Source organism: Pimephales promelas, chromosome 8 (assembly GCF_988280905.1).
Source record: "Pimephales promelas chromosome 8, fPimPro1.hap1.1, whole genome shotgun sequence".
NCBI lineage: Eukaryota > Metazoa > Chordata > Actinopteri > Cypriniformes > Leuciscidae > Pimephales > Pimephales promelas.
Window position 1 is genome coordinate 29632214 of NC_142776.1, and position 14298 is coordinate 29646511.

At 37.2% G+C, this 14298-nt stretch overlaps 1 protein-coding gene across 2 annotated transcripts; it reads right to left on the reverse strand.

The window, feature by feature from the left end:
• Positions 1-6535: 6535 nt before the first annotated feature.
• synprb (synaptoporin b) lies at positions 6536-14053 on the reverse strand. 2 transcript variants are annotated; one of them, XM_039689039.2, is made up of 5 exons: positions 13867-14047; positions 11395-11513; positions 9391-9589; positions 8575-8766; positions 6536-7838 (listed from the first exon to the last, which is right to left on the reverse strand). In XM_039689039.2, exons 1-5 carry the CDS (start codon positions 13888-13890, stop codon positions 7521-7523), a joined length of 852 nt encoding a protein of 283 aa, XP_039544973.2. In that variant the 5' UTR covers positions 13891-14047; the 3' UTR covers positions 6536-7520. The 2 variants fall into 2 exon arrangements, with proteins under 2 accessions (XP_039544973.2, XP_088990458.1); XM_089134332.1 differs by lacking the exon at positions 11395-11513 and having other exon boundaries at positions 13867-14053.
• Positions 14054-14298: the final 245 nt, after the last annotated feature.

Sequence of the window (14298 nt, forward strand, 5' to 3'; positions counted from 1 at the left end):
TTACAATAATAATGAACATAAACATCTTACAGAGCTTGACTTGTCCCAACTGACTGCTGCAGATCTATTTCAGAGTTGATAGTATTTACATAGAAACTAAAACTGAACAGCTTCAGGTAGAACGTCACGGTTGTGATCTCGTAAGTAAAGTTATGACATGGTGTGAATGCCGCATAAGCTCATTGTTTTGGTTCAGGAGGAACTGTAAAAGATGGCTGTTGTTTTTGTTTACACAGCTCAGACTGTCTGTCTACAACTCTGCATTGCATCAGAACATGCTGATAATGTCTGGTGCGGAGAGGTATGGAAATACATATATGTAGACAGGCAGGTATGACATTCTATCATTGCATTCGGACCGAATCACACATTGATGGGATGGGGATGGGAGGGGTCGGATGGAAGCAGCTTTCCTGGCGATCCTATGGTGATATGCTCTCTAAAGAGGTCAATGGAGTCCTGGTGACCTTTTGTGCAGTCTTTATCACTCTCTGTAGGCGTTTATGGTCCATGACAGTAGTGCTGCCGTACCACACAGTGATGCAATTAGTCAGGACACTCTCGATAACGCAGCCGTAGTAGTTGTTGAGGATCTTTGACAACATGCCAAACCTCCTCAACCTCCTCAGAAAATACAGCCGCTGTTGGGCCTTCTTAACCAGCTGCGTGACGTGTGGTTTCCAAGTGAGGTCCTCACTAATGTGGGCACCCAAGTATTTAAAATTGCTCACCCTCTCCACTTCAAGCTCCCAGATGAACAGTGGCTGATGCGTACTCCTCTCCTTTCTCATGTCGACTATTTCCTTCGTCTTCTCCATGTTGAGAATGAGATTATTGTCTCCACACCATGACACCAGACTGGCCACCTCCTTCCTTGCTTGCTTGCACAAAAGTCGCCGACTTTATACAAAGTTAATAGTTGCAGACCTCCAAAGTACTTTGTGAGGCCTTCAGATTAGCTCAAGAACAGTGCGCAGAGAGCTTCATGGAATGGGTTTCCATGGCCGAACAGCTTAATCCAAGCCTTACTTCACCTAATTCAATGCAAAGCGATGGATTCAGTGGTTTAAAGTACACCGCCACTGGACTCTAGAGCAGTGGTGACGTGTTCTCTGGAGTGAAGAATCATGCTTCTCTGTCTGGCAATCAGACGGACGAGTCTGTGTTTAGTGGTTGCTAGGAGAATTAGTGGTTGCTGTTGTTGGGCTCTTTAGTTCTAGTGAAAGGAACTCTTAATGCTTCAGCATACCAAGACATTTTGGACAATTTCATGCTACCAACTTTGTGGAAACAGTTTGGGGAAGGCCCCTTCCTGTTCCAACATGCACTTCTAGGAGAATGGTCAGAAATTCCCATAAACACTCACCTAAACCTTGTGGAAAACGTTCCCAGAAGAGTTGAAGCTGTTATAGCGACAAAGGGTGAAATGCTCCAAAATCATGTCAAGTGTAATTTGTAAGTCTTTTATTTCATAAAACTCTCTGCTTTATTGCTGCGTTCTAATCCAGTTTATCAGACTAAATGCTGCTTTACCTAATCAATAAAATTGTGGCAACAAATTACAAGCAATATTATTTATTATATTGAACAAATTAGAATTGAGTAATAGTTAATCAAATTAACATTCTAATTAATTCTAAATCATACAATTTAATTAATAATATTGCTTGTAATATGTTGCCACAATTTTATTGATTAGATAAAGCATATTATTTTTTTCAGTGTAGGTAGTGTGATTCTTGTCAGTCCCAATGGTCAGTCTCATAAAAACATTTGAGCTTTTTATGATTTTCAGACCAAGCATATTTAAGCAATTGTCTGCTCAAAAAAGGCTAATTACTGTTTTCTTCTTTCACAATTGATACAAAAATGTTGCTTTGGTGTGTTAGGATTAAGTGGAATCAAGTGGAATTAGATACAGTGTTCATGTCTTGTAATACATTCAAAGTGTTTTTATTATGTACAAAATATATACAGAAAGGAACTACATGTAAATGGACTGCATGCTTCTCACCATGAGGGATTAACCAATTAGTTTAAAACCATTATTCATTTAGCCAGAGCTGGCAGGTTAGTGTACAGTATTGCAGGTGAGCTTAAGCAGATCTTTTGTCTGATCTTTATCTTGTTGAGTTGTGCCCATGCACAGATAAGTTAATGACGTTCCTACTACCAGAGCCTGATCTCGTAATCCTGTTAGAGTTAGTTGTGTCAGGTCGAGGAGGGTGAACTGGCTGGACACTTACACGATATGACTGCGGGGAGAAATGAGGACAAGTTCTGGAGACAGAAAGAGTGAATAGAAAAAAGTGCATTTTCAACATTAACAAAACTATAATACATAAAAATAAACACGTAAAAAATTCGGAAAGTCCTGTTAAAGTGAGACAAAGTATGGAAAAGTTGGTGTGTAGACAAATTCCTGTTTGTTTGTTTTTTTGCTTGTTGACTTTTTTTTTGCTTGATTGATTTATTATCACCAAAAACATTTTTGCTACAGAAAAGAAAGGGATAGTTCACCCAAAAATGAAAATTTGGTCATCACTTACCCACCCTTAAAAGTTTTTTTCTTCTGTCAAACACAAAAGAAGATATTTTAAAGAATGTTAGAATGTTTTGTTTGAAGTTTTAATCCTAAATTGGAGAAAAATTGTCTAGATGGCACTGTCAGGGTCCTAGAAATGTGGTCCTGAAACTGCAGCCTCTGCAAGCGTTGCATCAAAAGCAAATAGAATGCATTATAAATCACTGACGCTGCCCAGCAGCAACAGAGTGTCACACCAGATCCGGCCCACATCTAGTACGCGTGGAATCCACATGTACCAGATGTGGCCCCGGATCTGGGCCGACACTGTGTTGCTGTCTGGGTGCCTAGTGGATAAAGCATAAAAGAATGTTCGAGGCGTCCTGGATCACGTCAGGGAAATATGTTTATTCTGAGAGTTAAACCACAGATGTTTTGTAAACAAGGCACAGTGTGGAGAGTTCGCAAAGAACCTTCTGTTGACAGTTAAAGAAGCTGCAGGTTTTTTTTACCTTCAACAGAATAGCTTCAGAGTTATTGCAATGGTTATATGACTATTTTCGGGTTGAATGTTGTGCGTAAAAAAATTTATTAAAAATAAATAAATCATAATAATAAAATAATAATAATATTAATAATAAAATGGTTAATTCTAATGGAAAAATAGCTCATAAAAATTATATAATTAATGCAAAGTCTATAAAAAATCTTAAAAATTTCTAAATAATAATAAGAAAATAATATTGAACAAAAATATATTTTATTGGTTTTCCTGCATGGGGGAAAAAATAGTTAAATTTTTAGTATTTTTTGACCGAGAGGAAGCTAAGTGTAAACCATTTAGGAAGCCCAGAGGGTTAAAAATTGATCATTTCAGACAGAGGGTCAGAATGAGGTAGGGTAGTGAAAATAATATTATAGAAAAAAATATATAGCCTATATACATGTATTTGTTACCAGGCATTCGATTCGATTTTTATTTAAAGTCCATCATCATTGTTATTAGTAAACTAACTCCCGTCTCACTACAGCCGAGTTTTCACAGGAGGTAACCTTGACTGACTGAATCAGACAGCCTCCCCTGTTTCGGAGGAGAGAGTGGTGTGTGTCTGACGTTCCTTTGGCGACACTTCTAGGTGGCAGGTGGAAACGACATGCAATGGATATGTGATGTTGAGTTTGTTTGAAGTACTAAGTAGGCTACTGTGACCGGAATGTTTGCATTTTTTAATTTCTAATAATAATAAAAATTATAATATAATAATCTACTTAGCCCAAGTAATGGGATGAAAATCACCATGCAATGATGTGCAAGGCCAGTTTACACCAAGAACATTCACTTTAACCCCCTTTTATATTTAAAAAAAAAGTTTTATATGACAGAATTGTCATTTTAAGATAATAACTTTCATATGTTACTTTCTCTCTCATAAACAGTTTTAAAGCCATCATTAAACATTTTTCTATTTGAGATAGATTTGAGCAGCAAGCTATAATTTAACACCACAGTAAAATACAAGGATGCATATGAAAATGTATGGAATGCACCAAAAAGAGGATTTGGGTAAAGGACAAGAAGGACAAGTTTACTGTGACTTTTCCTACATTATGTATGTATATATGTACATTATGTATATTTCATACATTATCTGAACCCGATCTCACGACCAAGTCGTACGGATTCGACGAGTGATTAAAAAGTGTCTATATAGCTAATAAGGGATTATCACGCTTCCGGGCATGTCCACTTCCGACGCAGTTCAACAATGGCTGAGACGAAGGCTATGTCACTGCTCTGTTCCACTTTGTAAATCTAACCAACAACGTCGCCAACCCTACGTAAGTTTTCATGGATTCCCGACTGAATTGAGTATAAGGAAGAACTGGATTAAAAATTTTAAATAATACAAGGTAGCACGTTTGTTTTCAGCCGGCACTTTAGTGAATCAGATTAATTTACCAGGGATGCCGTATAAATAAACTCAGTTCGCCATCAAGATCGGTGATTCAACGGAGTGGCAGTGCCCATCACCTACCCATCACGTGGGTTTAGACAAATTGTACGAATTCGTACGAGTGAGGTCGTACGAATTAGTACGAATTAGACTTTTTAATCATTCGTCGAATTCGTACGAATTGGTCGTGAGATAGTGTTGTCTATCTATACACACAAAAAAACTGGGCTTGATTAGGTTGTTCTGAGGGTAAACTTCTACACTTCTGGTCTTCGGGGTCAATATGACCCCACATTGAAATGAATGGGAAATGTGAAAAAACAAAAAATGATATATTATATTTGTATGATTAAAAATGTATATATTTTTTGTACAATTACTCAATCAATTGTTGGGATAGACCCCGAAGCCCAGAATTTTAAACAGGAAACGAAGACCATTTGAAGGTTAATTGTTTTTGTATACAGCGCTTTTGAGATGTACATTTAAATGCACAATAGAAAATAAAGGTTATTATTATGATGAGAAACATGGTCACAGCTGAGCAGCAGGAATCGGGAAGGGGAAAAAAAAGCTTTTTTTCATTTCTCATCCCCTTCTGTGAAAGATGCCCATTTATGCCAGCATCCTGCTATGCACTGTAATCTGTGGCCCTCAGCATTTGCCCCATGTTTTGATGATTATGTGTGCATGTTTTTGATAGTTTCCTGTTTTCTACATGGGTCATAAAAGTGGGTACTATTTCTATTTGATTTGGCTGCCTTAGAAAATGTATAATTGAATATAAAATCAAATATAGATAAGTAAATATTGACCTGTGTTTGGAGCTGTGGCCTTGTCTTATATATTTTAAATATATTCTGTAATGTTTTGATGTTGCTTTAAAGTTTAATGCATACATTTAGTCTGTGAATTGTATAATGACACGCAATAATTATTTATATGAATCCCCAATAGGACAAGCATTTATTTGTGGTTTTAGTTAGTAGGTCATGGTGGCTGCAATCAAATGCATGCATTGTGTTTAGCTGTAGCTTCATGCTTTATCATTAAGCCTATGACCATGACCCTGTCTAAGAGCCAGAGATGACAGATGGATGAACAGAATGACAAAGATTGGACTGCAGTATAGAGGAACAGTGAGGGTCAGTCCAGCCTCCTCTTCACATTCACTTGTACCTCCTAATATCGAACAACATGACGTCTTTTCATTTGCTCGGGTAAGTCTATGAATATCTGAGACTCTGTCCCCTAGAGTAAAACACAAGTGCCACTACGACATCATGTCACCATGTAAGATGATTATTTAATTAACTGCGTAAGCTCTCTTAGGGCCATTTTAACACTTCTTAACTAGCCTTACAGTGTATGTTAGTGTGAATTTACACTATAATTTAGTACAGTATTAATTTACTGTTAAATGTTGTAAAAATACTGCAGTAAAGCTTGTTTGATACTTGTTAATCAAAATTATATGTGCATTACTGCCTTGCATAATCGTATCTCTCTGTTTTCTATCAAGCTCTTTAAATCACGCTCACTGCACTCTTTTAGTCCTAGGCCTGTAATTGAACAGCTGTAGAGTTTCTCAGTGGTAACCTTTCATTTGGCACACGCAACATGCCAGTGGCTAAAATCTCATGATCACCTAAAAGCTGCAATTTGGATCCTAGGCAGCTGCAAGCAGTTAGCTTCACTGCAGTGCTGGATATACTCTGCAGATATAGAGATGTTAACCACATGGCTCTGATAGGGCTCTGACAGGCCAACAGATCCTAATTGCTCCCTTACACCCCTTCATTAAAAGGCTTAATGGGGAAAACACAGTAGCTTCAGATATGGATGTTGTCTCTTTTGTAAAAGACACTGCAAACAAAGAAGCACTGATAGAATATAAGATAATTCACTTTTGAGTCTCCAAATGGGATTGTTTCTGTTTGAATGTTCCTTTTTGTCATTTCGACCAAGATAGTTAATTTCAGATTCATTGTTCTTCCAGGAACAAACTGAAATGGTAATGATAGCATTCATTATGGTGAAATACATAAAAGAGCCATTTAGAGGGATTAGTATAATTTTATTACTTAATTTTAAGACGCAATCAGTTTCCATATAACATTTGTACAGTTTTAAATCCTATAATACACTGGAACAACAGAGTGACTTGGATTTTAGCACTCTTTTTGCATGCATTTCACATGTAACCTGTGTAAGGTTAAATGAAAAATGATTAATCTCTGACTCAAACCATTTGCTTTTTCCAGGCGTCCACTGGTAATTAATCATAATTCATTGCAGAACATTGAAAAAACCCACATATAATAATGTAGTATGGTATTTTGGACACGCTACCGTGATAACGCCATGCTGTTTGACACTATCATGATAGTTATACCATGTTATCCTTTAAAGTACCTTGGAGAAGTTGAAAAGTATACGGCAAACATAGACTGTTAGAATGTAGGCATACAATGCAAAAAGCCATTCAAATACTGTAGAATTATCACAATTTATCAACAGCCATATACGACACGGTAAAGTCAAATGCAAAATAGGTTTTATGTATATAGATAGATAATTATATCAAGGTCTTAAAGTTTAAGTTCAATGTGACATAATAATACATTTCACAATAGACTCCAACTGGCATGTTGTAGATATAGTTATTTCTAAATTTGTAGGTGCTATTTTTTATAACAAATGCTATAGGTCAATAAAAAGAGAAACAAGTCAACACTGGCCTTATGAGGAGCCACCAATGGTAAGTACAGCCTTGCTGTACCAAATGCTACAGTTAAACATTTACAAGAACTGTGATTTCATAAGGGCAGGTAAAAGTTAGAATCAAGACTTAATTATACAGTAAACGAATAAACAACAGTATGCGGACTGATCTCTACAAAAATACCACAATTTCTACGTCTCATGATAGAAATATCAAATTCACAATGACAAATGATCAGTGTTATCACTGAGAAAACATCAGAGTCGGCTGTTATTTATTTCAAATTTCTTTCTCTTCTCCACAGTCACAGTCTCTCTCACATCTCATTGACAAATATGAGAGGGCCTCTGGATGTGGGACTCCCCGCCTGTCCGTACAGCATCGGCAGTCCTAGATTAGTTTGGGGTAGACTGAAGCCTCCGCTTGATAAGTCAAAACTCGCCTGGTTGTAGAGCCTCTGGCCAAAACCAGCTCCAGGTTGATCAAAACTGGTTTGACTGTACTGCCTGAAGCTGCCGCGTTTCTCAGAGGGAGTTCTGGAGGGATGGCGCTGGGTGGACTTATGCAAACCCGTCTCTTTGTAGGCAAACCAAATATTACCAGCCCAAAGGAAAAAGTTCAAAAAACCAAAGGCCTGCAAGCAGACAAGGAGGAATTAGAAATATGGGATTTAACATTGTCTACTTGTAAATTGGTCATTTTTATTGGAAAAGAAAGTTTGTCAAGTCCTTTACCAAGACTTGAAAGTTTTTAAAAACCTTAAAAGTCTGAGCTATATGGGCCTGACAGACACTAGTAGTTGCTAGGGTGTTGCTAGGGTGTTGTGTGATTACTAAGGAACTTCTAGGCTAGTTGTTAAGCAGTTGTGGCATTCTAGTTGGTTACTAAGGGATTCAACAGGATGAAGGACTGTGCCAAATTTTGTGAAGCCAGCATAATTATAAAACAATAGTTATAAATGCATTTTTTAATATAGGCACATTTTTAATTCACATGTAAAGGGTTCAAAAGTTTGGGGTCGGTAAGATTTTTAAATGTTTTAAGCAGTTCAAGAAACATTTCCAACTATTACCTATGTTGAAAACGCTGGTGTTGCTTAATATTTTTTTGTGCAAACATGGATAATTCTTTTTCAGTATTCTTTAATTAATAGAAAGTTAGAAACAACAGCATTTCTTTGAAACAGTTATCTTTTGTAACATTATAAATATCTTTACGGTCAATTTTGATCAATTTAATGCATCTTTTCTGAATAAATATATTAATTTCTAACTGACTCCAAACTTTAGAATGGTAGTGTATATCAATTGCAAAACAAGTTCCTTTATATTCTCTTTCCAATACCGATGCTAAATAAGAAATCTACTCACCACAGACATGTTGAGATTTGTCCAGATGGGCTCCTGCAAGACCTCACATAAGTTCTCCTGGGCTCTGCATGCAGACATTAACAGCAGGATTTGATGCACATCAGTGGCTGTCTTCACCCCAGACAGAGTTTTAGCCCAGGCAATTGAGCTTACCAGCCACAAGCTAGAGAACACTAGAGTCACCAAGAAGTCCTATGACGATTGAAAATAAGAAGAGAAAACAGAACGAAGGTCTTGGTGATTCGGTTAAAGGAGTAGTTCACCCAAAAATGAAAATTTCTTCTTAAAACAATCGGTTTTACATTAAAAATATCCTGGTTCTTCCCAGCTTTGTAATTTAATATTTTTTTGAAGTTCCAAAAAGCGCATCCATCATAAAAGTAATCCACACAACTCCAGTGGGTGTTTGTAAGAATAATATCCATATTTAAAACTTGATAAACTATAATCGCTGGCTTTTATATGAGCATTCACGAGAGAGTCGGGTTCCCTCTGACCTGATGTACGTCCTACCAGTGATTATAGTGAAACCAGTGATTATAGTTTATAAAGTTGTGAATAGATGTTATTCTTACAAAAACCCATCGCTTCGCTCCAGAAGGCAATTATTAACCCACTGGAGTCTTATGGATTACTTTAATGATGGATGAATGCGCTTTTTGGTGCATCAAAAACTCGGGTACTATTCAATGCCATTACAAATCTGTTATGTGTTCTGCCGAAAAAGAAAAAAGAAAATAATATACACCTATATTTCGTTTTTCAGCACAGTGTGCTCTCAGTCTTTTTCTTACAAAAATTTTGAAATGCACTCACAACTACTGGACCTCTGTTCTTCTCTCTGTATTTGTTCTGGTAGAAGAAATAAACAATTGTGGCCAAAAGGGAATAGAGGAAAGCCAGGACTGACACAGTGACGAAGAACTGTACAGATGAAGCATAATCTCCTTCGAGAAAGAGAGTCTCTTTCTTAGTTCCTTCACACAGAGGAGCACTGAAGTGTGCCTGTTGAAGTCTGGGGAGAGAAAATATAGTAATTAAGCTCTTTCACACGTTTCAAGCACAAATATAGCTTTTTTTTATCATTCATAAGTCGACTGTGCCAATGGGATGCCACTAATGTGTCAAATTTCTTCTAAAAATAGTGACTCACTTCATAGTTTACTTTAGATTTGACTGTGGATAGTGTAAGGACTTAATTCTACCTGTCTTGACCCTTAGATGCACTCACTATTTCTCTGTTGTCAGTATGACCTTGCACTTAAACTGAAAACTACTGGTGCAATATCGGGCAATTTCAATTACTGACAAAATATACGTTTGCTAGTTAGCAATGACTAATTTTCTCATCAAGCGCAAGTGGCCAATTACTCAGGGTTACTGAGATAAAGCAAATAGCATTTGGCTGGTCATATATGAATTCAAAATCCCAGTAGTGGGGTATGTTTTGACATTAACTCACATAATCTGTGATTGTGTAGTACACATCCAAGTGAGTTTTATTTAGACAGATGTGGCTACCATGTATCAAAGCTTGAGAGATCTAGCACAAACAACCAGTGAGTTACACACTGCACATATGATCCCATGACAATAATAATGAAAGTAAACAACTTAAGAGTTCTTATTCATAACACCTGACTGCTGCAGATTCATTTCAGCGTTGATAGACTTAACATAGAAATGTATAAATCCGAGTCGGCGTGAACGCAGCATAAGCTCATTGTTTTGCTTCAGGAGGAACTGTAAATAGGTAGCTGCTGTTTGTTTGCACCGCTCAGTGACTACGTTTCCATTACCTTTTGACATTGAAATTGCTCATTGAAAATACGGCCAATGAAAACACGTCAATTTCACAAAGACCCCTATCGCAAAAGAAAATGTTAACGCTCGCACAAGGTGGTTTTTCAGGCAAATCGAAAAGGTGATATTTCGCAAAACTGCAATAGAAACAGTTTTTGCATGTCACCTGACATAGCGTGGTATGTTTGGACAAAAGACAAGACAGAGTTCTTTATTAAACTCATAAAAGACAACAGAATTACAGGAATACTGGATTCTAAACAGCAAAGAAATGCCGCAATTTATCAAGCCCATAAAGCATATTTTAGGGAGAAACACCCAGAAACACCTTACATGAGCCGCTCCAAAAATAAAGGCTTTCCTTGCCAAGTTGCCATTAATGCTTGGATAACACGTCTACGTCTCATTCGATTAAAAATAATGAATAGTGCGGTGACTGGGATACATGTAAACCTATCAACATCCACTGCCATGATTTTGAAACAACTAATTGCGAGAGAGAAAAAAAGACGTTTTAGTGGCATAACATCGCATAATGGAAACGCCGCCATTTTGCGATAGTTTTTTATCGACAGAAAATATCACAAAAGTTTTAAATCTGTAATGAAACCGCGGCTGTTGTCTGTCTACAACTCTGCATTGCCTCATGGAATGCGCTGATGACGTGTGATGATTGGAAAAACTTTTTTGGTCCAAAGACTTCCACAGTAAATGTTTTGTGAATGTAAATATTTTTATATTTAGACCATTTCTAGTATTGATTGCTATCAGGATGTGAAGAGAGTTTGAACCAGTATGTGGCGAGCAGGACGGCCATGGGCCGTGGGAGGATGGCACGAGACCGGTGTGTCGCGCAAGTGTACCTCATCATTAATCACGGCACGGCCTCGCGACATCCTCCAGCCCTCGACCTTGTCCTGCTCGCCACACAGTACAACAAATACAACGGATAATACATAATTAAAGTGTAACACATTTTAATGCTTAAATTGCATTGTGGTAATTAAGAACACTTACCTGAATGGGTAGTCGAAACTGATGCTGATGTTGTTTTGGATTTTGTCCAAACATTCCACTTTAACCATTATCTGGCCAGAATATCCCCCACATGTTGCAAATGCTAAAACAGCACAAAGCTGGGGGGAGGGGAAGCTAAATATTAATTAAGTGCCCTGATGATGCAGTATAAGATCAGCTCTCTTGACTCCCCATCTGTACAGAAGCTTTACTTCATCAGACAAAGTCGAGACAAATTAACCTCATAGAACATTAAAGGGTTGGTTCACCCAAAAAAGAAAATGATGTCATTAATTTTTTTTCTTTTTTTAAACGATGTCATTAATGACTCACCCTCATGTCGTCCCAAGCCCATAAGACCTCCATTCATCCTTACACAGTTTAAGATATTTTAGATTTAGTCCGAGAGTTTTCTGTCCCTCCATTAAAAATGTATACAATATACTGTCCTTGTCCAGAAAGGAAATAAAGACATCATCAAAGTAGTCCATGTGACACCAGTGAGTTAGTTAGCATGTTTTGAAGCATCAAAAATACATTTTGGTCGATAAAATAACAAAAACTACGACTTTATTCAGCATTGTATTGTCTTCCGATTCTGTTGTCAATCCACGTTTAGTGACGCTGATGACGTGTTAACAGTGCGCCCGAGCTTTGTTTACAGTCTGGGGGAGACGCACGCTGTAAACAAAACAATCTTTGCATATCTTTTCGGATTTCTATACAGAGGATGACTTGCATTTTTTTTGCCCAGACATATTTATTTGAACCCGAATACACGGACACACCAGATAACACGTCATCAGCGTCACTGAATGTGGATTGACAACAGAACTGGAAGATAATACAATGCTGAATAAAGTCGTAGTTTTTGTTATTTTTGGACCAAAATGTATTTTCGATGCTTTAAAACATTCTAACTAACTCACTGGTGTCACATGGACTACTTTGATGATGTCTTTATTTCCTTTCCGGACAAGGACAAGTTTCAATGGAGGGACAGAAATCTAAAATATCTTAAACTGTGTTCCGAAGATGAACAGAGGTCTTACGGGCTTGGAACGACATGAGGGTGAGTCATTCATGACATAATTTTAAGGTGAACTAACCCTTTAAAACATTCTGTTTTAATTCTCCTCCAGTTTTCTGATTTAAGGTCAATTTAAATGACCTCTCATCCTACTGCTGGACAAAATTAGACACAGATGATTTTTAAGTGCACTAATACCCCTGCAGTTGTTTTAAACCTGGATGCCAGGCATCAACACATTTGTCTGACACAATTTGAATATTTTTCACAGGTTTTGTATTGTGTTTGGCATAATTAATGAAAGGGCTGGGGGTTTACTGCAGAAGTGCCAGGGCTTTATTCTCTGTGGACACAGGTGTTAGATAAGAAATATATCCAAGTCTCCTGCTATTCTCTCTTTCCCCCAATCCCTTCCTCTCTCTCTCTCTCTGTTTCCGATACTACAGCAGATGAAAGGATGCGGCTCCTTTCAATTAAGATTTAATGCCTTTACTGTGTATATACAAATGAAATACTGTCTCGGATACTTCAGCGTTTGGGTCGGTGTGTGTCAAGAGAAGACTGAGACAGTAATAGAAAGAGAATGCAGATTTTTTAAAATGTATTATGTTATTTATTTCTAAGTGTACTAAAAAATACTTAACCAAAAACTGTGTGAATATTTAAAAAGTATCACACATACAGACATCCCCTATAAATAAAATAATATCTTTAGAACATGCATAGACAGAACAAATGAAGCAAAGAAGAAGAAAAAAAAAAGGTAGCTTCTTTGATGAGTCTCAAATGAGACCCAGTGAATTATGCAAAGATTACCCAGGGGTTGCAGCACATTCAGACAAACACAGACACACACACACTAATTACCTTACATTTACACACACAGACACACACATATATGCATATACAATGCAAATACAAATATGCAATTGTGCTGTTTTTATCACAACACAGATTCATTATTGTAAAGGCTGTCAAAGAGCTAGATGGCATCGATCTTTTGCACATTTCAACAAGAGCAGATGAATTATTCAAGCAAGAGAGACTACAAACAGGGAGCCGATGCTGTGACCCCAAAGACCAGCTAATAATTAAACCTGATTTTTGATAGACGTATCTGCATGCCTGAAAGGCTATTTTAAGAATTCAACCATGAGAAACTGCACTACATTTTATCAGGACTTTACTTTTATTAGACACTTGTCCTTGCTACTGTCAAATTATGGGCAAATCCAATTGCATAGTGACAAATTTAATAGTCATATTATATTTCTATTCTGGTAATACTTTAATAATTTATAAAACAAACATTTTTTTAGTTAAGTTAGCTTAGTGACGTTTCAGATAAGTGCTATAATTGTGCCAGTGCATCTTGTTAAAATAGAATTCCTAATGCTTTAAAATGAACCAATACTTGAAGGTTTTAGAGAAAGAGGTCTTACCGGAGCAAATATGACCATACACATTGATGAAACGGATTAAGCATCAGCCTGTTGTCTATCTATGTAGGAGTGTTGAGCTCCTCTGCCAGCCAAAACCCAGAGATACTGAGCGAGTGGACACCATGGAGATGCTTCTACAGGGAAACTGTGTGTGCCTGCTCTGTGTCAGAGAAAAGACACACACACACACACACACACACACACAATGACACACGCAAACCCCTGGCATCAATGCAGATCCATGCACATATTCTATACATACACAATCATTGAAAAATATTAAGCGCATAATAAGTACGTAATCCTGGCCATTTTACAGCCATTACATCTGTGTTTAACATGCCGAACATAAATAATTATGAATATAATTTAATCTGCCACAATAACGGCCCCCTATAGTCTTTAATTATTGTAAATGATTACAGGGGAATC